Source organism: Syzygium oleosum, unplaced genomic scaffold, assembly GCF_021117445.2.
Source record: "Syzygium oleosum isolate NSW1041296 unplaced genomic scaffold, Sole_v2.1 Sole_v2.03, whole genome shotgun sequence".
Classification (NCBI taxonomy): Eukaryota; Viridiplantae; Streptophyta; class Magnoliopsida; order Myrtales; family Myrtaceae; genus Syzygium; species Syzygium oleosum.
In genome coordinates, this window is record NW_026607487.1 from 1,467,164 (window position 1) to 1,492,183 (window position 25,020).

Genomic DNA, 25,020 nt, shown 5'->3' on the forward strand with positions numbered 1-25,020 from the left:
AACATTTAAAATCATAACACAACCATAATCATACAATTCTCGACCCGGGTTAGATAGTTCAATATGTAATAATCACGGGACATCGTGGCACACATTATCACCCGCACGCCAATCACGTGCTCATACACCGAGTCTCACACACTCGCATGCCATTCAATGCATGTTTATGCATGCAAATGTCATTGACATGTCATGCACATTTCTTTGGCCCTTGGCACCGGCACACTTGCCCAATTAATTATTATTACGACTCGAGTCATCAATTTTTCACGGCCGGTGCGTCAGCACTGCTTCAAAGTGCATGATGGCGCGACATCGATCCTGGCCCGGTGTCTCAGCTAAGCTTCAAAGTGCATGAGGCGCAACTTGTTCTCCTTGCGAACGCAGCACGCTTCAAAGTGCATGAGGATGGTCGCCTTCCAGGACGTACGGGCATCGTCCGCTTCAAAGTGCATGAGGACGGTATCGACCCGAGAAGGTCCTTAGGTGATCACACTGACTCATTATTATCGAACCCGGCGTATAGCAGCTGGGGTATTTTAGGTGATCACATGCTCATGGCGGACACGCATTCTCGCACAATTTTCATCACATGCCTCACTCTTGGCATACGTAATGCGTGTCCATGTTATGCAATGCAATGAACCACGAGCACCAATATAATTGACAACCAGGCATACGGCAATTTCACCGATGAACTCCTAAATTGGTCATTAAACCCTATTATCCTCCCCAACGATTTTCATTAATCCACTAAATTTTTCCGATAATAAATTCTACTAATCGGTCCTCAACCCAGTCTCAATTACACACTTTGCTATTATCTAAGCCGGTCAAAATGCACAGATAACACCTAAACCGAGTCGAAAAACGCAACATCGATCCTAATCGGGTTTAGGAATTTTACTCACCAAAACAAGGGTCACGACGGCGGGGAATGGCGGCCGATCACTGATGAACAGTGAAACCGGCGGCGGAATTCCCGGCGGACGGCGGCGCGGTGCACGGACGGTGAACAGTGATTCCGTACGGACGCGTGAACAGTACCACCCCGTACGGACACGATGTACGGACGGCTGGAACGGTGGCCGGCGAGGCGCCGGTCACGGCGGCGACGGCCGCACGGGGGCGGTCTGGATGAACAGTGACCGTACGGACGTGAACAGTAAAATTGTACGGTCACTGTACGGACTGGGCTGAACGGCGACGTATGGACATGCTGAACAGCCAGGTGTCGACGGAACGGCGATTGAGCTCCGGCGAAGCTCCGGCGGTACTGTTTGTAAAACAGAAAAATGAGAAAAGAGGGAAAAAGGAGAGAGAGAGCTGTTTTGGTCTATACCCGGGGCTGTGGTGGCTGCACAGAGGTGGAACTAGCTGCTGGTGGTTCTGGCTCGGCGGGGACAAGCCAGGCTGGTCTTGTTCCGGCGTGAACAGTACCAGAACTTGCGAAAGTGCACGGCAAAACCGGAAAAGGAAGAAAGGGAGAAGAATTTGGGGAAATGGGAAGCTCTCGGCAGAATGGCTGGAAGAGAGAGAGAGGGTATAGTCAAATGGGTCAAAGATAGTCTTAGTGGAGTCAAGTGTCATTATCCAAGCCCATTTGACAATTTTACCCTTGATCTAATGGACTAGATTTGATCAAATCCAATAATTTAGGGGTACAATGGTCTTTTGTCCCTAACCATGGTTGACCAGACCTGGTTTAACCTTAACTCACCTTGGTTAATCCCAAAATTAAATCCAATTTTCGGAATTAATCAAAAATGGCCTAGGGGCATTTTCGTAATTTTCCGATCCCGAACCGAAATTCAATTTTCGCACATACGCGTTCCATATATGCGTGGCCAACATGATATGGCGTCGGAATCGCAAAATTCATCGCGCAAGCCCTCGAAAATCCACGTCAAAGTTTCGGGAATAAAATAATATTATTTTTCTAATTTTCGTCGAAATTCCAATTTTGGCCAAAACGACTCTGGTATGCGTGGCCACCCAAAAATGGCATCGGCCACGAAAAATAACCTCATTTGGCCTCGAAGCGACTCGGCATCCGGGGCAAAATCGTAATTTTTCACCCCGGACCGAAATTCCAATTTTTACTCGTACTAACTCCACATGTGAGTGGCCAGCGTAATATGACGTCGATTCTAAAAATAGTCTCTTAAGCCTTTGAAAATCGATACAAATCAGGGCCCAATTAGTGAACAAAACTCGCTAAACTTTCAATTTGAGTCTCTCACTAGCAGTGTCGGTGTTTAGAGGTTACGCGTATCGACCTAGGGCTATTCGTATCGTGATGGTCTCGATCATTGAGAGAATGAGAAATTATCATTAGTTCCGGAGGTCACGATCATTAGGTTCAAGTTCGGATGGTTGGCCAGCGTGCACTTTTGGTCTTGCGGAATCACTGCGTCCCAATCGTACATCGTTGGCCTTGGCCAAACCAAATCCGTTACCTTTCTAAGATCGGCTCCGTTGGCCCAAAATATTTCCTCGGCGTCTCTCGTGATCGGTATCCCTTTCGCGATAGGGTCCCGGTCCACGTACCATCTTCTAGCTAGCCATGTACCCTATTGGTTAGTATCCAGAGTGATCGGCCTCGGGTGAGACTTACTAAAATGAAATGCGAAATAATATCAGTTTCATTGATCCGGAAATTACATCGAAATTCGGGCTGTTACACTTACCTCCTTCGGTAATGGCAATATACTCTGCTTTAATCGTAGACAAAGTAACACACTTTTGCAATCTCGACAGCCATGAAATCGCTCCTCCTGCAAAAATCATCATGTAACTCGATGTGAACTTTCGAGAGTTAACATCACTAGCATAGTCCGCATCTGAATTGCCACTCAACTCAGGCTTTCCATTTTCATAACACAAGCAGAATCTGGAAGTGCCTCTAAGGTACCTCAAAATCCATTTAACAGCAACCCAATGCTCTTTACCGGGATTTGACAGAAACCTACTCACAACACCAACTGCATGAGCAATATCTGGTCTTGTACAAACCATTGCATACATCAAACTACCCACGGCCGATGCATAAGGAATTTTCATCATCTCTTCCTTCTCTTTCTCACTTGTAGGACACTGGTCACTACTCAACTTGAAATGACTAGCGAGTGGAGTACTTACCTGTTTACATGTGCTTATGTTGAATCTTTCCAACACCTTGTCAATGTACTTCTCTTGAGATAACCAAAGTTTCTTGTTCAACCTGTCACGAGTAATTTTCATGCCAAGGATTTGCTTTGCCGGACCTAAATCCTTCATTGCAAAAGCTATACTCAACTCATTTTTTAAACTCTTGATTTTCTTAACATCATGCCCGACAATCAACATATCATCCACATAGAGTAGGAGGATAAGAAAATCATTATCCGAGAATCTTTTCATAAAGACACAAGAATCGGAATTGGTCTTACCATACCCGTGATCTTCCATGAATGATTAGAACTTCATATACCATTGCCTTGGCGCTTGCTTGAGACTGTACAAACTTTTTCTCAATCTACATACAAGGTGCTCCTTGCCTTCGACTATAAAACCCTCCGGTTGCTCCATATATATTTCTTCCTCTAAGTCTCCATGAAGAAAAGCCGTCTTTACATCAAGTTGTTCAATTTCTAAATACAAGTTGGCGGCCAACCCAAGAACAACTATAATAGAAGGCATTTTTACAACCGGTGAAAATATTTCTTCAAAGTCAATTCCTTTTTTTTGACGAAAGCCCTTCACGACAAGCCTAACCTTGTATCGTGGTTGCAAACTACTTTCTTCCGTCTTCAACTTGTACACCCACTTATTTGTGAGTGTTCTTTTGCCTTTAGGTAACTTCACCAATTCAAATGTGTGGTTCTCATGTAATGATTTGAGCTCTTCTTGCATGGCTTCAAACCACTCGTTCTTTTGATCACATGACATAGCCTCTTCATAAGTTTCTGACTCTCCTGCATCGGTGAGTAACACATATTCATGCGGCTGATATTTCTGTGAGGGCCTACGTTCTCTTTCAGATCTTTTAACCTGAGGTAGGACCGGCTGTTCTTGCTCAACTGGCTCCACTGGCTGTTCTTGCTCAACTGTTTCACTCGTCTCATCTAAAGGATCAACATTTTGTGAGGATTCACCATCTTCATGATTTCCATGTACTTCTCCCCCGTGATTTCCACCCAATACGGTAGGAGGACTTGGGTTGAAACTAACATAATGTTGAGCTGCATTTTTTGGCCTCCCTAGCTTGTCAATGTCTTCAATGGTTTGATGCTCAAAGAATATCACATCTCCGTTTCTAATGATTTTCTTTGCAACTGGATCCCATAACCTGTAGCCAAACTCTTCATGTCCATAACCCAAGAAGATACACTGTTTAGACTTGTCATCAAGTTTTGACCTTTCATCTCTTGGGACAAGCACAAATGCCCGGCAACCAAAGACTTTCAGGTAATTATATGAAACATCTTTCCCACTCCAAACTCTTTGCGGAACATCCCCTTTAAGAGGAACTGATGGAGAAAGATTTATCAAGTCCACTGCTGTTCTCATCGCTTCACCCCAAAATGACTTGGGCAACTTCGCATGAGAGAGCATACATCGAATCCAATCATTAATTGTTCGGTTCATTCTCTCCGCCACTCCATTTTGTTGTGGTGTTTTTGGAACAGTCTTCTCAAGCTTGATACCATAATCCCTACAATAATGTTCAAACGGACCTATATATTCACCACCATTGTTAGCTCGAACACATTTCAACTTCTTCCCGATTTCTCTTTCCACATTGACATGAAATTGTTTGAAAGCTGCAAGCACCTGGTCTTTAGATTTCAAAGCAACAGCCCATACTTTTCTAGAACAATCATCAATAAATATCACAAAGTACAATGCACCACCAAGTGTTCTAGCATCCATGCAGCAAACATCAGTGTGAACTAAATCAAGTACATTTGATTTCGTATGTGGAGAGCAACTATGAAATGAGAATCTATGTTGCTTGCCTTTAAGACAATGAGCACATTCCTTCAGATTTTTCTCCTTCAATGGTAGGAGATTCTTTCTCGCAAGAGTTTTAAGCCCCTTCTCGCTGAGATGACCGAGTCTCATATGCCATAGATCAACTGAGGAGTCCTCCACTACATTCACATCTTCCTTGACCAACTTAGCTTGCATGATGTAAAGAATAAATGTCTTCTTACCCTTAGCCACTATCATGGAACCCCTGGTCAATTTCCATTTGCCGTCACCGAAGATATTGCAATAACCATCATCATCCAAGGCACCTGTGGAGATCAAGTGAAGTCGAATATTCGGAACATGTCTCACATTTTTCAAAAGCAAACTACATCCAACGTCGGTCTCCAAATGAACGTCCCCCATGCCGATAACCTTGGAAACACCACTGTTTCCCATCCTAACACAACCAAAATCACCGCCGCGATAGGAAGTAAAATAGTCACGCCGTGAAGTGACGTGAAATGAAGCTCCAAAATCAACAACCCAACCAGAGTCTTGGCATGTAAGGTTCGCATAAGTGTCATCACAAATGAACACAATATCGTCGTCGGATTCCACTGCCGTTGTAACTTGCTTTTCTTCTTTCTTTCGATCTTCATTTCTATCATGGAATTTTTTTTCTCTTTGGCAACCTACATTCTCTTGCATAATGTCCCATCTTGCCACAATTGTAGCACTTCACACTCCTCCTTGGCCTGGACTTCGATCTTCCTCTTGACTTGCCTCTTTTATCAAAATTCTGGAAGTTTCTTGATTGATTTCTCCTCCTGTTTTATGTGACAAGTGCCTCCGATTTAGAAGCATAATTCAAGCATTTTCTTCTTGTTTCTTCATTGAATAGACTTTCGTTGACCATGCTCATAGAAAGCACACCAAACGGAGCTAGTTATTTAATGCCACAGCCAACGTATCCCAACTATCGGGAAGAGTACCAAGCAATAGACATGCTTGCAATTCATCACCTAAGTCAATCTCACGATTTGTCAATTGATTTAAAACATCTTGAAATTCACTCAAGTGTTCCGACATGCTACTTCCCTCCTTGTATCTCAAGTTTACAAGTCTTTTAACTAGAAAAGCTTTATTTTGTGGGGTTCTCCTCTCATAGAAATCTTGCAATTTCTTCCACAAAGTGTCCGCTTTTGTTTCTTGAGCAACATGATGAAACACACTATCATCAATCCATTGTCGGATAAACCCAACCGTTTTCCGATTCATACGCTCCCATTCTTTGTCTTGCTTATCTCCTTTAGCCTCATCACCTTCAACGGGATCAAATAAATCTTTGTAATATAACATGTCTTCCATCCGAGGCTTCTAAATGTTGTAATTCGAGGCATTTAACTTAAACATGGTGCCACTCGTTTCCTCCATTCAATACTAGAATATCAACGCTAGCTCTGATACCACTTTGTTGGGGAGAACCGCGGGCAACAATTCACCAAGAACTCAACCAATCCAGGATCAATATCTCCTCCAAAACTAAACCGACCGAAAAAGACTTAATTCCAACAATAACCAATGATATTCCAGCAATATAACCACGCAATAATAAGGAAACAAATGCAACAACACCGAGATTTAACGTGAAAACCCAATGAGGGAAAAACCACGGACCGCCCCACACATAAAACTTCCACTAATCACCAAGAATAGTAGGATACACACTAGTTTCCTCTCTAGCCACACACTAGAGGTACAACATCAACATTTCAACATTATTCCATCACCACAAAGGTGGATTTACACAAAAGAAAGGAGAGAAACCCTAACCGTGATTGAAGAGTTCATAGGAGATTCTCAACAAACGAAATCTATCAACTCGTAGCTCTCGGTCTCACGAACAACATACTAAAATTTGAGCCAATTTCGACAACATTTGGCCCTCGAACCGGGACCGCGAAGATGCGCCCCTTTTCTTCTCCCTTGTTCTCTCGCTCTCGGTGCTCTCTGCCTTCTCTCTCTTCTCTGTGGGCTCCCATGACCGCATGAAGCTGCCCCTTTTCTTTTTGTTGCTTTTTTTTTTGTACTGGCTGGGCCCCACATAAGGTGGACCCAGTCAACAAATATGATAACCTCTCAGCCTCGGGCGTCATGGGAATAGGGAAGAGGGCACTGGTCTTCGGATATCCCTTGAGTCCATATAGTCAACACCTTGAGTCATCCAAGAAGTTTCCGGGAAATTTCCTAAAAGTTTCCATTGAAGAATCAACGGGTTGTCACCTAGAAGTTTTCGCGTCCCATTCGTTGAATGACAAATTTAAGTTTGCCAGAAGACATAATTTTTCAAGTACTTACGTCAAGTCTTGTCATTAGTAGGGAGGATGTGTGGTCGGTAAAAGCGTGCCCCGTCGAGTAAGGATCAATTCATACTCCGCTATATTAACGACAACAGACAGAGAAAAAAAATACGTAAAACGTGGCACAAAACTCGTTAACAAATTAAATCGACCTCTGGGAAAAGCAGATACAGAGAGGGAAGTATATGTTAACGAATGAGTTCAGTTAGTAATGATGCGCGGGAAATTGTTTCCTTCTGTTGATTCAAGGGATCTGCTGATTCATATAAGAATCCAGCGTAGAGCTAACAATACTGTACCTAGGATGCCAAAAGGCCCTTCTCAAATTTTAATTTGTATCTTTCAATCTACTTGATTAAGTATATTCTCGACGGCATTTATGAAGTAAAGGAGACTAAAATTAATTGCAGAGACATTGGTTTTCACAGTGATCTTTGGTAATGAAAGTCAAGCTACTCGAAAGTAGATTCAGCATCGGGGCAGTGGGTGGGATTGGATCGTTCTTCCTTCCAATCGTTGAATTGTCAAACACTTGTGAATTCACTGCTTCTATTCAGAGTGACTTTATCTTCAACCGAACGATAAAAAATAGGCTTCACATTGATTCTTCATAAAAGCTTAGGAGATTAGATGGCATCAAAAATCAAAGGTGACGTTGTCGACTGATCCATTGTCCATTTAGCTAAGCAAAGATAATTCGACTTTAGTGTAGAAGTACTTTCTATTATTATCTCATTTAAGGTTTTTTTTCATATTTTCATAATTTAGATATATTAGCGTGGAAACCCGGTTGTTCGGAGACTTGTGAGATAACTCGGGGGCATCAACTTTTTCTAAATTATGATGGTATATGGCCAGTACAGTTTTGTTTCTAAGGTAAGTGTTTGCTTCAACCTCTAGCTCATGTCAATGTATGCGGATGTCCAAGTACAGATCTGAAAATCAAAGAGTGGAGCAAGCCTTGGATTACAGGTCAAGCAAGAGAATGAAAAGTATTAGACAGAAAGACGTGGATCCAAACTCTAATCCTGCTAAGGAGAAGAAGAAAGTATGAAATGACAAGTTGATATCTGTAGTTTCTCAAAGGCAACCCCTGACTGCAAGCTGTTTTGTTTAGTTTGGCGTCGTGCAAAACAAAGTTAAGGGCACAATCCTAGATCACTTTTTTGTTTTCTAGGTAGGGATGCATAAATTAGGCATGTCCATGTGTAGCCAATGTGTAAACTTGATGATGCATAGTTTTCTTGAGCTCCCCTAGGCTGGCTTGAACCTTCAGTGGGAGCCGAGCTGCACACCACAAGCAAAGGAAGCCTCTTGAGTTTGACCTCAGAAGGGCCCGACGAAATCAGCTAAGGTCCAATAAAAAGAGTGCAAATCGTTTGCCACATAACATCACTAGTCAATTGACTCCATCTGCCAACAAACATGTGATCCTGTTGGTAAAGAGATTGGGAGGTAGAGCCGTAGAGTACCAGGTCTGGGGTTCGATCCCTGTGAGTATCGCACACACATGTACGTAGAAGAGAAGAGTGAGACCAAAAAAAAATTAACTCCACCCAACTTTGAAATATTTTTGGTAACATCTATGAACACTTTGAGTACTTATGACTTTGAACTCATCGTCTCATCGACATTGGTAGCACTAGCTCTTTTCAATAACAAAAAGAAACTTGTCTAATCATAGATTCAATCAATTATCCAAACACTTAAACGATAACAAAAACAACTGAAAAATTGAGGTTTTTAATCCATAGTCATTATTCTTTTGTGTGATTATAGTCTCTAACTATCACTGAGTTTGCATGCATTAAAGTAGGATGATCGATCGTTCTTCCACATAACCTAAGTTTCGAAGAAATTTCATTTCTGTTACGTTGAATTAATTATGTCAGGACTATGTAATTATCTTGTGATGTAGTTTAGCCATGAGTACCGATTTGTATTTTTGTTTCCTAACACTTATGTAAATTTAGTTTGAATTAGCATGAATGCACGGGATCTAAAATTAAAGAATATCGGTGGATCGCTTTTGAACTGTGTTTACACATAAGGATATAAAACTATCTACAGCGTAACTTCATTATTTAGGATTGAGCATATATTGTCATTTGCTTTGACACCTGTACCGTACAAGCATATATGAACTTCTTGATAAGTTTAAAATTGTTGATGTATAATCCACAAAGTTCTATCTTTTCTCGAGTTTAAAATTGAAGAAAATGGATAGAAAAGAAGTGTCTCCAAATATATTTTTGACTGATATGGCCTATTTGAAACTCTACCTGATAGTAGAAATTAATGAAAAATGTAAATTGAAGCAAAATGAAAAGTAGAAAGAAGATATAGAGTATCTCATCTATAATTGTTGATAACTTGAAGTATAGCTTATTCCTTAAATGAGTAATTTTCACTAAATTCTAATGTTACAATAAAATTAGTTCTAGAAAAAATTGAAATACGTAGATCTTATCACCAAAAAATTGGTTATAATTTGAAGAATAGCTTATTCCATTAGTCGAATAAATTTAACATAAAAAAAGACATTCACTTTAATGTAAAGGATGCACAAAAATTAATAATAAAAATATTTTTGTGTGACCACACAACTTACTAATCGACACTGCCGGTCACAACACCTGTTGATGATATATTACTGCAAGAATATTATTTATGATTCAAAGTATAGCTTATTTCATTGCTTAAATAAATTTTAATTTAGTAAACACATTCACTTAATTTTAAGAGAAAAAAATAATAAAAGATAGATCTTATTTTATGTGCAAGTTTACAATTTATAGTTCATTCCAACAATTCGTTCACTTAACTGAATGAAATCAAAAAACTACAGATGCTATATACGTAACGTATAATAGTTATTGTTAGATAAATAAATCCTATTACAGTTTTTGGTATTAATAAATCCTATCACTTTAGTTTACAACAATCATATATAATAATTAATCAGACATATTCATATATAATGTGAGTTATCTATTCTTGTGTCTTCCTGCTCCTTTTGATGCAGATATTTTTACAGATGTGCCTCATAGAAAGAATGTACAACCATGTTTGCTTAAATGTATACGTTTTTGGGTACTGGAATATCATCATACTATACTATAGCAGAATGAACATGTCACATGAACAGAATAGGTGAAAATTCATTTCATATCTTGGTAGACTGAAATTCCAATTGATATCTTAGCATACTTTAAAATTTTAGAAGAAATAACTGAAGTTGCTCAAAAGGATAAATAATCTGAAAATGAAAAAGTAAGCTGCTCTAGAATTTAGTTATCAAATTCATTATACCGTTATTTTCCATACATATATTAAGGTCGATGTCATCTACATCAAACCATTGTTATCTTTATAAAAAAATATGCTGCAATCTTCAATTATCGTACTTTATCTATTTGTGTTCCCCTACTTATCACATATGATATTATAAAATCTTTATTCCCATATATTATTGTTAGTCTCCTTAAGTTATGATATTTTAGTATTACCAAGCTAAATGTAATTATCCAATAACCCTCCTTTCTTCTATAAATCATGATGTGATGTATGTGTCACTGGTGGCGCCACTGACAATAACAAGGTACAAATATAATGGAGACCCGACTAGATCAATCTCTAATTTTACACAAATCTTAATTTGGCTATATCTGTTTTTTTTAGCTAAAAATATTTTAATCGAGGCTGTTCAAGCACCTTAACGAATTTCACGGTGATTGCATATCGAAATGATTCAGTAATTAAACTTCCAAATTTGAATTCCTTATCCTGCCAGATGTTATCCCTTTGCTGCTTGGCAATAGAACAACAGTCCGTGATTCTATCTTACATGTTACAGTTTGAAGTTTGAACCTTTCAGTTTTGCATTTAACGTATCAAATCTCCTATCTAATCTAAATCTTGTATGCGGGACTTTAGGGGATATCTGGATCCATATATCGACAATACCCAAGTTTCAACTAAGTTGATGAACGTTATCTATATACATGCAGCTTCTCTTCTTTTAGATATCTTGACTTCTAGATTTGTCGAAGCAGACTCAAATAACTAACAAGGATTCTATGTCGTCTTCTTGACAAGTAAGGAGTAAGATCTAGGAACCGCAGAAAGAGGAAAAACAAAAGATTTTGCTCGTACGAGATAATCTACTTCGACAATGTCCCACTGATAGGATGATTTAGCAGACAATCCCACAAAACGATACATTTTCGAATTGAATTCGATCGGTTCATCACAATTACGAAAGTTAAACTCAAAAGTTGGGGTGGCATTAACATCCGGTTTGCCACAAATCATCCTCTTTCAGTTTGAATTTTTAGTAAATATATCCTTCATACCATCTTTCATTTTTTTGATATAAGAACCTCACAGCACAGAATCACCCTTCTTTCATTCTCTCGTCAAACCAAAAGAAGAAAAGTCGAAATGGGGAAGTTGAGTTTCAAGAGCCTCGTGTCCGCATTTGCTGTTGCGTTTTTAGTGTGGTGCATAAGTTGTGAGGTTTGCAATGCTAGAGAAGTTACTAATTGGAGATCCAGCGAAGCAGCGGCCGCCGCCGCCGACGATTCCACTGCAGAGAGCTCTATGTGGCTGTGGAGAGGACCCTGGAGGACTCCTTACTTCCCTCTCCCCCCTTTCCCCTACTACCGCCCGTGGCCTTACTTGCCGCCGCCCCGTTGGCCCTATTTGCCCCGCCCCCACCCTCACCCTCGCCACCATCCCCATCACCACCACCCTCGCCATGGTCCCCCAAAGCAAATACCATCGCCAACACCAACAGTGGAACCGACGCCCCCGATACCAAATCCGCCACCAGCACCAATGGCAGAGCCAACCCCACCGCCACCCCAAACACCCCCAGCCAAACCCGCACCCCCGCCAACACCAGCAGCCAAACCCACACCAACGCCAGCCCCACCAATGCCACTGGCATCACCGACTCCACCGGCGGAGCCAACACCTCCAGTTTCACCAACACCTCCGGCATCACCAACACCACCGGCAGTGCCAACACCACCAGCATCACCAACACCACCAGTACCAAGCAAGTCTACTGCCTTCAATGTGCTAGGTTTTGGCGCCAAGGGCGATGGGAACACTGACGACACAAAGGTCGACACACTTGTGCTCTACCTCCTTTTCTATACCTTATACTCTTTAAGTTGTTCTCGAAGTGTCCTTCGGAATATCATGTGACATTTGTTTAGAATGTATCGCTAAAAAAAAGATGAAACGCTGAGTGTCCCACGTAGGAAGGCTTTCTTTGTCAAATCACTTGAGTAGACGAGTTTAGTAATTAAAATCTAATCCCTAGCCTGGCTCAACTGAGAAGGCACAGGTCAACATAAGTCTATCCACTAATAAAAAGCCTAATTGCTCCATGATCTCTTATTAACGTTAAGAATTAACTAGATGAGCGAGTAAAATTCTTTCTTTTCTGTTTCTGTTGTGTCTCACAGGCATTCCAAGATGCATGGGCAGCTTCATGCAACGAGGAGGCATCAACAATGGTGGTTCCTGCAAACTACGTGTTCCTTGTTGGGCCCATCTCGTTCGTGGGTGAACACTGTCAGGAAGACATTATCCTCCAGGTACAGATATAGCGACGGGAAAAATATAAGCATTGTGCATTCTTTTTAAAATTTGTTCAGATAACACACTCGCAATGTATCTAACTCCCCCAAAAAGATGATCTTTTACTGTAATCCGTTCTGATCAACACTAACACCGTTTGGTTTGGATATTTTTCAGCTAGATGGGACGGTAGTGGCTCCGACGGATCCCCAGGCTTGGGGTGACGATGGTATAGACCGTTGGCTCCACTTCGACAAACTGAGTCGCTTCACATTGCAAGGAAGCGGAACTGTCGACGGTCGAGGCTCTGTTTGGTGGCACCGCTCACAATCTGAGGATCTCAATGATGACCTTTTCGATGTCGATGATGATGCTGACGTTGAAATGGACTACGAGGACGAGGATATACAGGTGACAAGCACCTCCGCCTGTCCTAATTAAGGATATCTATAGTTTACCCTCCAATAGAATTTTTAAACCATCAATAAGATGCTAATTTGTCTTAAGAAGGCCATGTTAATCGCAACAAATAAAATTTGTAAATTGTGAACACACGCAAATTTTTCAGATGCATAAATCTTCAGATGCCTATAGTCCATGACTTCTTATTTTTGGGTGATTATTGTCTTGACTTAAATAAGTACATTTTAGGGTTACTTATGAATTTTCTTTGTGCGTAATTACCTTATGATTTACTTGCAAAAATCGTGACTTGAATTCTCACGTGATTTTGATTTCCTTGAACTCATTAGTATTTAATTTGGGAAGTAATCACTATAGGAAGAAGGGTAAATGGAGACTATCTCGAGTTGTCCAACATGATATCGCAATATAGATCACGAGTAACATCTTGGCACTCCGCGCATCATTTTTGTTATATTTCATATTTAAATACCGACTTACACATAAATGGCAGTGTTGTTGTTGGGCTTGCAAAATCATTTCTTGAGAATTCGACTGATCATGTTTCCATGTTTACTCTTTTGTTGAACTTGTGGCAGGCGAAAGATGAGTTGAGTTCAATGCCCCGGAGCAAACCAACTGTAAGAACTAAGAACAAAAACATTCCTAGCTATAATCACCAGAGTCTGCCAAATTGTGTGATCATGCAAAAGATTGATATGGTCTTATTATTCCTTTTATGGTTTGGTTGCTCAGGCAATGAGGTTCGATCACTGTCTTAATGTCACGTTTAGCGGCATTAAGATTCAGAACAGCCCCAACTTCCACCTCACATTCGACCACTGCACCGGCGTTCACGTGCACGATATGAGCATTTCGTCCCCGGGCGACAGCCCCAACACCGATGGGATCCACCTTGGGAACTCCCAAGATGTGACCATTCATGATGCTACTCTCGCCTGCGGTAATCGAAATTTCTGCTCGCTGTAGTTCCAGGAAAGTTCCATAGGAAACACAGAGACATTGAATGTTACATTTCTTCAATTAATAGAATGCTCAATTTGGATTCTGTTACCATGTTTCATACAGGGGATGACTGCATTTCGATTGCCAGCGGATGTTCCAACATTCACATACACGATGTACACTGCGGTCCGGGGCACGGGATCAGCATCGGAAGCTTAGGAAAAGACCATTCTAGAGCATGTGTGCACAACATTACTGTTCAAAACGTGGATCTGCACGGGACGACAAACGGCGTTAGGATAAAGTCATGGCAGGTAAAAAGAACTTGCATCCCGAACGACATTAAGATGAGCAGCCTTGAAAATCATAAAGGAAATTGACAATTTATAATATCCTAGCTCTTTGATATCTTTTTATGAATGCATTGTGTCCAATGCAGGGCGGGACGGGCGCCGTTTACGGAGTGAAGTTCTCAAACGTTCGAGTCTCCGAGGTCCGATGGCCGATCATCATCGACCAGTACTACTGCGACCACATGATGTGCACGAACCAATCGTCGGCCGTCGCGGTGCGGAGCATCGCCTACGAGAAAATCTCAGGGACGTACACAGAGAGACCGGTGGACTTAGCTTGCAGCGACAGCGTGCCCTGCGAGGACATCACCCTGTCAGCAATAGACTTAAGGCCATCGTCGCAGAAGCCCCCCTCTCACGACAACGGCCCCTTCTGTTGGCAGACCTTCGGGCAGCTGAACACGCCGATCTCCCCGCCGATCGACTGCATGAAGATCGGGACGCGGTCTAGCAACGGGGTCGGGTCTGGTCAGGACTTATGTTAGAGATTTTCATCATCATAGTTTTTCCTTACGGAGTCTTACTTGCTTAGTGACCCCGTTTACATGTCGTTGGAGTTTTGTTTAGGAACAGCAACGCTTTCTTCACTAGAACTTCTTTTTCCTAGGCATATAATAGGAATTTTATAGGTTTAGTTTCTTGTTTCATACCCCACTCTCGTTATTATATTAATTGCAGCTAAAGTTCATATTAATTATGATTAATATTAACATTTTTATGTAATCGTAACACCAATTACGATATTTTTGGCATAATCACATTTTATAGCAAATAATATACTGAAAGATATTTTTTTTATTTATTGATGTGAAGATAATTGTGTTGTATACAATTATTATTACATTAAGAAGTAGTCGAATATTATAATAGGCATGTATTAGTTCCTTACTATTAGGTATGATAATCTAAATTTTCATAAGTAAATCTTATATTACTCATAGTGCAAAGATCATCTTAATTACTAATTATATTAACTAATACTCAATAATTTACATGTTAGTTAAGTCAAGTATACTACTAATTACGTAACAATATAATTTTCATTTTAATGTAACTATACAGTAGGATTAACTTTAGATCATATTACTCAATTGATGGTTAAATAACATATAGAAAGTAATATATTAAATTGTGATATCTTCATAATGTAATGGGTATTACACTCATGAATTCCTAATAAAGTGTTAATTCTAACACTTTAATATATAATCACATCCCATGTGCTTTTCTTTAAATTATAATGGCAAATATATTGTTGAATGGAAATAACATTACAAATATATGATAATATATATACGGTGTATTAAACTGATGAATCATGATTGACCAATTAAGACGATGATTATTATAATCCATCTAATTCTGATTTAAGGGATAAGATGGGAATTATGATGCTATTGGCTTTTCCTTATATATGTTGTTGATTAAATCAAACTTGTGTAATAAGTATTACATTACTTAAACCAAACAGCATGAGAGTCATTACAATTATGTTACATTACGCGTAATGGCTATTACAATACAGCCTTGTTCTATTACTGCACACTACAAGAAAAATGGCTTGTCACACCCTAAGGCAGCTAAACGGCTTGCCATACCGAGTTTTGTCACCTTGGATAAAATTTAAGCGAAATTTTTTTTTGCTTTCATCGCCATTGATTCAATTAAAGGTGGGACAATTATAAACCTACGGTGAGAAATATGAAATTTCGTCACCTTAGGTTAGACCTAAAGCGAAATAAATTCGTACCTTATATTGAGGAGGAAAAGTTTCCGACCTACAGCAACAAAAATAAAACTCCGTCGTCTTAGGTCGGACCCAAAGTGACAAAATCATGGTATTCTTGCCTTAGCTCAAATTGATTTTAAGAAAACGACTTTTAATAAAAGATGTTTAAAATGAAAAAAGATTAAAGAAAAAAACCTAAGGTGATAAACCTAGTTAGTTTCTTTGCCCATTGGGTACGATTTTTTCAATTTCATTGCCAAAATTTGCGCGACAAAGTTGCCTGAGGGGTACCAAAGGCGACGAAAATCAATTTCATCGCCATAGGTAAACCTGGTCACCTTTGGTTTATGTACGGCAGCAAATATTTAAATCGAGGTAACATACATTTTTTTATTCTTTTTAGTTATCGGTTATGTTATTCTCTTTAAATTAAGCGAATTTTAGCTCTTTTTTTTGTCAGTAAGTGAATATTAGTTATCAAGTTAGTAATAATAAATTTTATGAAATGCGTATAGTTTAATTTACAAATAGTATCTTTAGCCATAAGATTTTTTTTCAAGTTTGTTTCATTCCTAAATTTGTTTTACTAAGATGCACTTATTAGCTTTTTTAAAATTTTACACATGGGCCGCCCATCCATGAAAATATCTCTCTCCTTGGGACCCGTATCCTTGCGGCCTTGACCCAAGTAGCGACTATATAGGAGCCACCCTCCTCCGCAAATTGATTTTTGTGAAAATATATATATTTATTTTTATTTAAAACACATATTAAGACCAATTTTGCTTATATTGTTTTAGTTAGTATGGGTTATTTTAAAGTATATTATCATGTGATAATCAAGAGCCAATTTAGTTCTTGACAATAAATTTACATATGAAAACGTAGAGAAGGAAAAGAAAATATAGAACGTAAACCGACCGAAGACGGTATATTCTAATCCGATATGTCGTATTAAAAGTGAAATTTACACATTAAATACATTCACTTATGAAATGAGTCCTCTCTTTTCCACATTAAAGTTTAGATTTCGCAAAGATAGGTAAAAGTTTAGAGAAAAATATTCTTATAATAACGATAAAATTTGACATTTAGAGAATGAGAAAATACTTTTTTTTAAAAAAATATATTAAGAGAAACCTTTTTTTTTAAATAAACATAGTTATAGATATTAGGGCAATTGAGAAATATGAGAGTAATTACAACTATAATGTCATATAAAATCCATATTACATATATGTAGTATCTCTACAGAAGAAATCTACTATAAAACAATATAAAGAGAAAATTTGACTCTTGCATCTAAATGCTATACTTTGATATTTATGATTTCAACTTAAAATTTTCATTATGAATAGCTAGTTATTATAATCGGTCAGTTCTTGATTCGTATAATACGATCCGTATAGGATCTCAGCATGTCACGTCAACAGAATTGGTTCATCAATTAATTTTATTGCACTAAACTTAAAAATGTTTGTGTTGGAAGCGAGTGTAGGGAGAATCGACTAACCTATTCGATGCACTCCAAACAAAATTTCCAGAATTGTATATTGAATCACCAGCAAACGATGAACAAATCTACTACACGTTGGTCCGAATACAATCACAAGGAAAGTATTCTTGTTCCATAGCGTTAATGCCGATTGTCTTCTCAAAGTAGATACAGAATCCTAATGTGTCAGAGAGAGAGAGAGTTCTGAATTTTTTCTCATGTCAATTGTTCGTCTACCGAAGAAGTTATCTTAACTGCCATTAAGAAACTCTCCTCGCACCTCTTCAAAGGTGTCTCTCAGACACACCTCTTATTAGAGCAAATGGTGTCCCTTGGACACACATATCATGGGCGGACCGACAAATATAACATCTCCCACTCGCACATGATGGGTTTGATGATGCTCTATCAAGAACATAAGGCATTCAACATTCATCTACCTTAGAAACAATTCATCTCGGCAAGAAAGCCGTGCGACCGGTGAGTACACACGCACTTGGGAGCTCTAATATGCACCTGTTAGGGACAACATAATGGCTACAACCCCAAAAATAAATAAACAATTGATGTCTCACAGTGCCCGGACATATTTTGTTACATCAGTCCAAGTATACCTATCCCTTAAAGGCTATACTTGACTTTTCTCAAAAAACACCATGTATTTACAATTATTTCCGAAATCCATTGAAGGCGAAATAATTGGTCGACCAATAAACACATGTGATAGATGTAAAACAACAATAGTCTTCCTTCGCACTCATGTCTCTCTCCATTTCGAAACAATTGCTTTCCTCGACACATCCCATAAAAACCATATCTATTCATGACCGCCGGTAACATGCTAAAGTAGCAACATTGATCTTCTATTTTGAGAACATAGTCGAAGTAACATATGGCACAAAGTAAGGTAAATTATAAATTACCTTAAGGACTCACACGATGAATAAATAAGGATAATTGTACTCATCTTCCTTATTGGTCAAATAAAGCACATGTAGTATGAATTACATGCTATAGTGGATTTCTCTTTCTATAAGAGCGTATGTCATATATTAATCATATCCACTATACGAATCTTAGCCTAAACATAGTCACATGCTTCTCACGTACTCATGTTTAGCCGAGTGCTATATCAGCTCGCTTTCCACAGCGCCCAATTTAGTACTCGCATCCGGCTACCTTCGGGCATACATGATTGTGGGACTATCATATTCGGTATTATCACATACGAATAACAAACCTCATCTTGATTCCAATCAAGGCGACATTAAATCGTTTTATGTACTAAACTGCTCTTCCAACATTTATAGTACATATCGTCTCATCTCAACCCACTTACTATAGCGTTTGAGGTGATTGCTCATGTAACGCCCCCACCTCGGGATCATTAACGTGACATCCCGTTCATTATTATCTTTCTTTAAACACAAGCGGAAGCATATCTCGGGACAATCACATTTAAAATAAACAGCGGGATTAAGACAAACAGCATCATAAGCAAACCTTATACTTACAGGACACGCAAACATATTTACAAGCCAACTTAGCCGATTTTAGCCATTTACACATAGCAAACGTTATGGCTTGGGTGTCCTAAGCCCACTACTTCGAATTCACAGCTCCTAGCTTTCCCCGAACTCCAACATGGCTCAAACTCTCCCCTGTCACCGCCGTCCGTTCGACCATCCTATGGACCTGAGAGAGAAAAACGGGGGATGAGTCGGGGAGACTCAGCAAATGAAAACACTAATGTCAAGTGAGGATAAATCGATCGCCGTTAACATGAGTCGGCCCTTACCGCACCGGCGTCGATGGCAAATCAATAGCAAAGTTCATACCGACAAATACTAGAGAACTCTAAGAATGGCTATAACACGTGAACATCACTAGCCAAATTCCGGCTTCTATCTCGAGATATGAACATCAAACACAAAACATAAACAAGCCAAAGAGATAACCAATCAAGACCGAACACGGTCCAAGCAAACCACGTCACAACGCATCTCATCATCCTTTCCCGAGATTAGAGAATTCACTTACACAACAATTAAACAAGAACTAGAGAAAACGAGGCGTGTGAAGGACACGTGAGTCTCGGCGACTCTCGGGCGATTCTTGGCGTGAGGCTTGAACACGAACATTCGGGCCTCAGACGTAGCTTTCTCACTTGATCGAACAACAAGAAGATACGGGCTAGTCGGTGAGCTCTTTATGTGGCCGCACAACAAGGAAGACGAGGGCTAGGTGGTGAGGCTCTCGTTCTCTCTTTCACTTGGCGTGAAAACAAGAAGCAAGGAACCAAGAACAAGATGGTAATGGCTTGAGAGTGGCGTGAGAAAGGAGAAGAAGGGGGGCTTCACGTGAGGGTCTCCCTCTCTCTCTCTCTTTCTCCCTATTAATAGAAGGCTTTTCTTGGTCACTACTCAAGACAATTAATGTATGTCATCATGGAAGGCCCTAAAGTCTTGATTCATTAATGCAAGCCATCATGAAGGGCCACCAAAGTCTAACTTAATTAAATGAAAGCCATTAATGATCCTTATCTCTCTCTCTCTCTCTCTCTCTCTCTCTCTCTCTCTCTCTCTCTCCTTGGCCGAATGGCCCTCTTTCTCACGGCTCCCCCTTGGCTTGGCCAAATGGCCTTGCCTTGTACCCCATAATGATAGGGCCTCCAAAGTCTAAGGACATTAATGCTTGTTATCATGAAATAGGGCTTCTAATTCAAGGGCCATTTAATGGCATTAATGAAACTTAATGATGGAAGCTTGAAGGAGAAACTTTGACTTGGTCAAGGCTTCTAGGTTCTTCTACCAATTTCCCGAACCGTATAATCTCTAGAACCTTCTAGATTTACTGAATTCTCACGCAAATGACTCGGGTCAATCGGATCACACGAAATAGACTAATCGGCACTACAATCACAACCCTCATCATAAACATCTAACTTATTCTCCGAAGGTTTTCCCAAAATATAACATGCTCGTTAATCCCATTCAACCCGAGGTTCGGTGTGGGAAATTCTCTAAATATGCCTCAAATATCACCAAAAGACATCAAGCCGAGATTCCAACGTTCTCACATAGAAACTGATAAATCTTTGAAATCTAATAAAATCGGACAGCATTGCACTGCTCACGAAATCGGACTTGAAAACATAGTAAATGGACTCCACGAAATCGGACTTGAAAACATAGTAAATGGACTCCAAAAATTCTCAAATTTGAATATGTCATAAAAAAGGCCTTAACAAACATTTTTCATGAAGAATACAAAATCGGACTCTTTCTGTAAACACCATTTTTAGTAGCTCAAAGACAAACTAAAAATAGTTCACTGGAACAGAATTCTTGTTTCTCAAATTAAGCTCTGTCTATAATCCAAATCATCTCGAAAAATTCCCAAATTTATATACGTTATAGAAAAGGAAGTTCTCAACAACCTTTGTGAAGGAAACTTTCCAAAATCGGCCCAGAAAAGCTTGTAGAAAATAAATACGGTGTGAACATCACCGAAATACCCATTCTTGGCAGTTTCACACGGTCCGAAAATCAGGCCATCGTACCACTCATATCAACTCCAAAAATTATGAAATTAAAGTATGTAAAACTTCATGATGTTTGGAACAACTTTTAAGAATAAAGTGTTTAGAAATTCGGATCACAAAAGTCTCCCCAAAAATAACAAAACGAAGGGGTACAAAGGATCCAAAACTGGGTTTTCCAAAACAAGAGAAGACAATTTAGTTCTGATTGAAAAACCATCAAACTTAACCCATAATCATTTCCCAGGGACTGAAATTGAGGATATTACAATTTACTTGCGGCTTCCCAAGCCCAAAAATCGGGATGTGACAGCTCATGTGAGTGAGCCAATCATTGCCTGGTGACATACCTTTCAACAATATATATGTGTTTGTGCTAGTCTCATAACATTGTACTAATTGATAAAACATCAATTCATTAACAAACAAGTACAACACATATACACACATAATCCAGTGATCCTCAACAATATTACATATCATAATCACATTATACGTAATCCTAGAGACATCCTGTGGGTCAAGAACACGTCTCTTGGAACAGCCTTCGTAAATGGATTAGCAACCATCCTGTTGGTTAAAATATATTGCAGGACGACTTCCTTCTGAGCTATTATATCTCTGATGAAGTTATTATTTATGTCAATGTGCTTCGTCCTACCATGGTACTTGGGATCTTTCACATAGGTAATGGCTGTTTGACTATCGCAATATACTGTCACTGGTCTTGGGACATCGGTGACAATGGCTAAATTTTCAAGAAACATTTTAGCCATACGCTTTTTACCGCAACGGAACATGCAATAAATTCTGTCTCCATCATGGATAGAGCTATGCATGTCTGTTTCTTGCTATTCCAAGAAATTGCCCCATCATTAAGCAAGAACGCATATCCAGACGTCGATTTACGCTCATCTAGATCTCCTCCCCAATCAGCATCGGAGTATCCTAATAAGCATAGATCACTCCTTTAATAGCAAAGTCGATAGTTCATAGTGCCTTTCAAGTATCTCGGGATCCTCTTAATTTCTTTCCGGTGTGCTAGACCAGGATTTGATTGATATCGGCTTACTAACCCCACAGCATGACATATATCCGGTCGAGTATACATCATAGCATACATCAAACTTCCGGCGGCACTAGCGTAAGGAACAGTTACCATTTCTTTCTTTTCTTCTAGAGTCTTAGGACACATTTTAGTACTCGGGCCTTCGCCTTGCATGACAAGGGTATCAATGGGATTACGAGTTGCATATTAAAGCGTTCAAGAATATTCATTATATAAGACTCTTGTGACATAGCAAGGAGTTTCTTTGATCGATCTCTTTCAATCTTAACTCCCAATATATATGCAGCTTCTTCCATGTCCTTCATTTCAAAATTAGAATATAACCATTCTTTTATGGTTATAACCAAACCCTTGTCATTTCCAGCCAACAGAATATCGTCCACATAAAGAGATAAAATCATAAATTTATCCTCGGACCGTTTGATATACACACGGTGATCCTCTTCGATCATCGTGAACCCAAAAGAAGTTATGGCTCGATGAAAACGAAAATACTTTGTCTAGATGATTGCTTAAGGCCATAAATTGAGCGATGAAGTTTGCAAACTTTACGCTCTTGACCTTCAAAGCAATAAAACCTATTGGTTGTTTCATATAGATTTCTTCATCTAGTTCTCCATTGAGAAATGCTGTCTTTACATCCATTTGATGTAATTCTAGGTCCAAATGTGCAACAATGGCTAGGATAAGACGTATGGAGACAAACCTTACAACTGGTGAAAAAGTTTCCTCATAATCTATACCCTCTTGTTGAGTATAGCCTTTTGCCACAAGGCGAGCCTCATACTTTTCAATGGATCCATCCGCCCCTCGCTTAATCTTGAAAATCCATTTGTTTCCAATAGCCTTGCGAATGGGTGGCGGATCAAGCAAGTCCCGGACATGGTTTGTCCTCATAGACTCAATTTCGTCTTCCAAAGCTTTTCCCCATTCTTCCTTGTCGGGAGATGAGAGAGCATCTTGAATTGTTTTTAGGCTCTGCATCGTCTTGTGAAGCAATCATAAATGCTTCCCCTTCAATCTCAAATCAACGACGGGGAATACTTTTACGATTACTTTTACGCAGCTGAACTTCTTGAGAATTTAGATCGCCATGCGACGCTACACTCCCAGCTAGGTCTTGTATGTTGAGGTAAATCTGTATTTCCCTCAATAACATTAGTGGGTGTGTTATCGGGATTTTCCATCTCATGTAATTGGAAGTCCTTATCGATCTCATCTCTACTAAGAAAATCGTTCTCTAAGAACGTGACATCTCGTGACTCCATTTCAGTCACACTTCCATCGGCTTGTTCACCTATGAACACGTACCCTTTGGAGTGTTCGGAGTATCTAATAAAGATACACTTCTTCCCTCTAGGGCCTAATTTGCCATATTTATGGGAAGAATCGTGAACATATGTTGCACATCCCCAAGGTCGTAGATTACTTAAGTCTGGTTTCCTACCAGTCCACAATTCATAGGGGGTGAAAGCAACCGGCTTAAAGAGCACACAATTAAGTATATAGGCAGCGATCAATAACGCATCTCCCCAATATGAGATAGGAAGATTTGCTGCGCCATCATAGACCTAACCATTTCCAAAAGGGTTCTATTCCTTCTTCTACGCAACCCCATTTTGTTGCGGAGTACTAGGAATAGTCAATTGTCTTACAATTCCCTTTTCATCACAAAGAGCTTTGAATTGCTCGGATAGATACTCACGTCCACGATCGATTCTCAATGCCTTTATTGTTTTGTTCAAGCGATTCTCTACCAAAGCTATAAGCCGCCTAAAGCAATTCAATGCTTCGGACTTATGAGAGATCGAAAAACATAATCGAAACACGTGAAGTCATCTATAAAAGTGATGAAATATGAGGCTCCATGCCTTGCCCTCACATTTAAAGGACCACAAATGTCAAAATGTATAAGTTGCAATGGAAGTTCAGCTTGGTTCCTTTACCAAATGGTTTTCTAGTTATTTTTTCCCGATAGACAATGTTCACATATGGATAGTTCAATATTAGCGAGTGACCCCAAAAGGCCTTCTCTTGCTAATCGTTTCATTCTTTGTAACCCAATGTGACACAGTCTAGCATGCCAAGTACTTGCATCAATCTCTACATTACTAGAAGATGCAATTAAAGAAAAACAACCATCAACATTAACTTTGTACACATCATAGTCAATGTCTAATACCGTAAAACCATTCAATACATAACCAGAACCGTAATAAACTGTTCCAAATAAAATGTCAACACAATCACCATGAAAATTAAAAATATAACCTAAGCTAAGAAGAACAACTACGGAGATCAAGTTTCGCCGAATATCCGGAGCATAGAGGACATCATGTAGGAATAGGTCTCGACCACCACGAAAGGTTAATTTACATGTGCCGATACCCTTCACTTCAACTCTTGAGTTATTTCCAACGTATATCCATCTTCTTCCGGGCTGTATCCGATGATACTCCACAAATACTCCTCGGTCTCTAGCTACGTAGTCCTGTTGCTCTGAGTCTACGGTTCACATTGGATGAGATTCAGCAAGCATTACAGTGCTAGAAACAAA

At 39.6% G+C, this 25,020-nt stretch overlaps 1 protein-coding gene across 1 annotated transcript; it reads left to right on the plus strand.

Annotated features, from left to right (window-relative positions):
* Nucleotides 1-11,759: 11,759 nt before the first annotated feature.
* On the plus strand, nt 11,760-15,114 carry LOC115663247 (polygalacturonase At1g48100-like). The gene is made up of 7 exons (XM_030621268.2): nt 11,760-12,446; nt 12,794-12,925; nt 13,086-13,319; nt 13,910-13,951; nt 14,067-14,274; nt 14,400-14,590; nt 14,716-15,114. Exons 1-7 carry the CDS (start codon nt 11,760-11,762, stop codon nt 15,112-15,114), a joined length of 1,893 nt encoding a protein of 630 aa, XP_030477128.2.
* Nucleotides 15,115-25,020: the final 9,906 nt, after the last annotated feature.

Excerpts from the sequence above, each read along its gene's own strand:
- LOC115663247 (XM_030621268.2), top strand. The coding sequence starts at position 11,760 with ATGGGGAAGTTGAGTTTCAAGAGCCTCGTGTCCGCATTTGCTGTTGCG. Across the intron at positions 12,447-12,793 it reads GGAACACTGACGACACAAAG|GCATTCCAAGATGCATGGGC; the intron begins GTCGACACACTT and ends TGTGTCTCACAG. Across the intron at positions 14,275-14,399 it reads TGATGCTACTCTCGCCTGCG|GGGATGACTGCATTTCGATT; the intron begins GTAATCGAAATT and ends TGTTTCATACAG.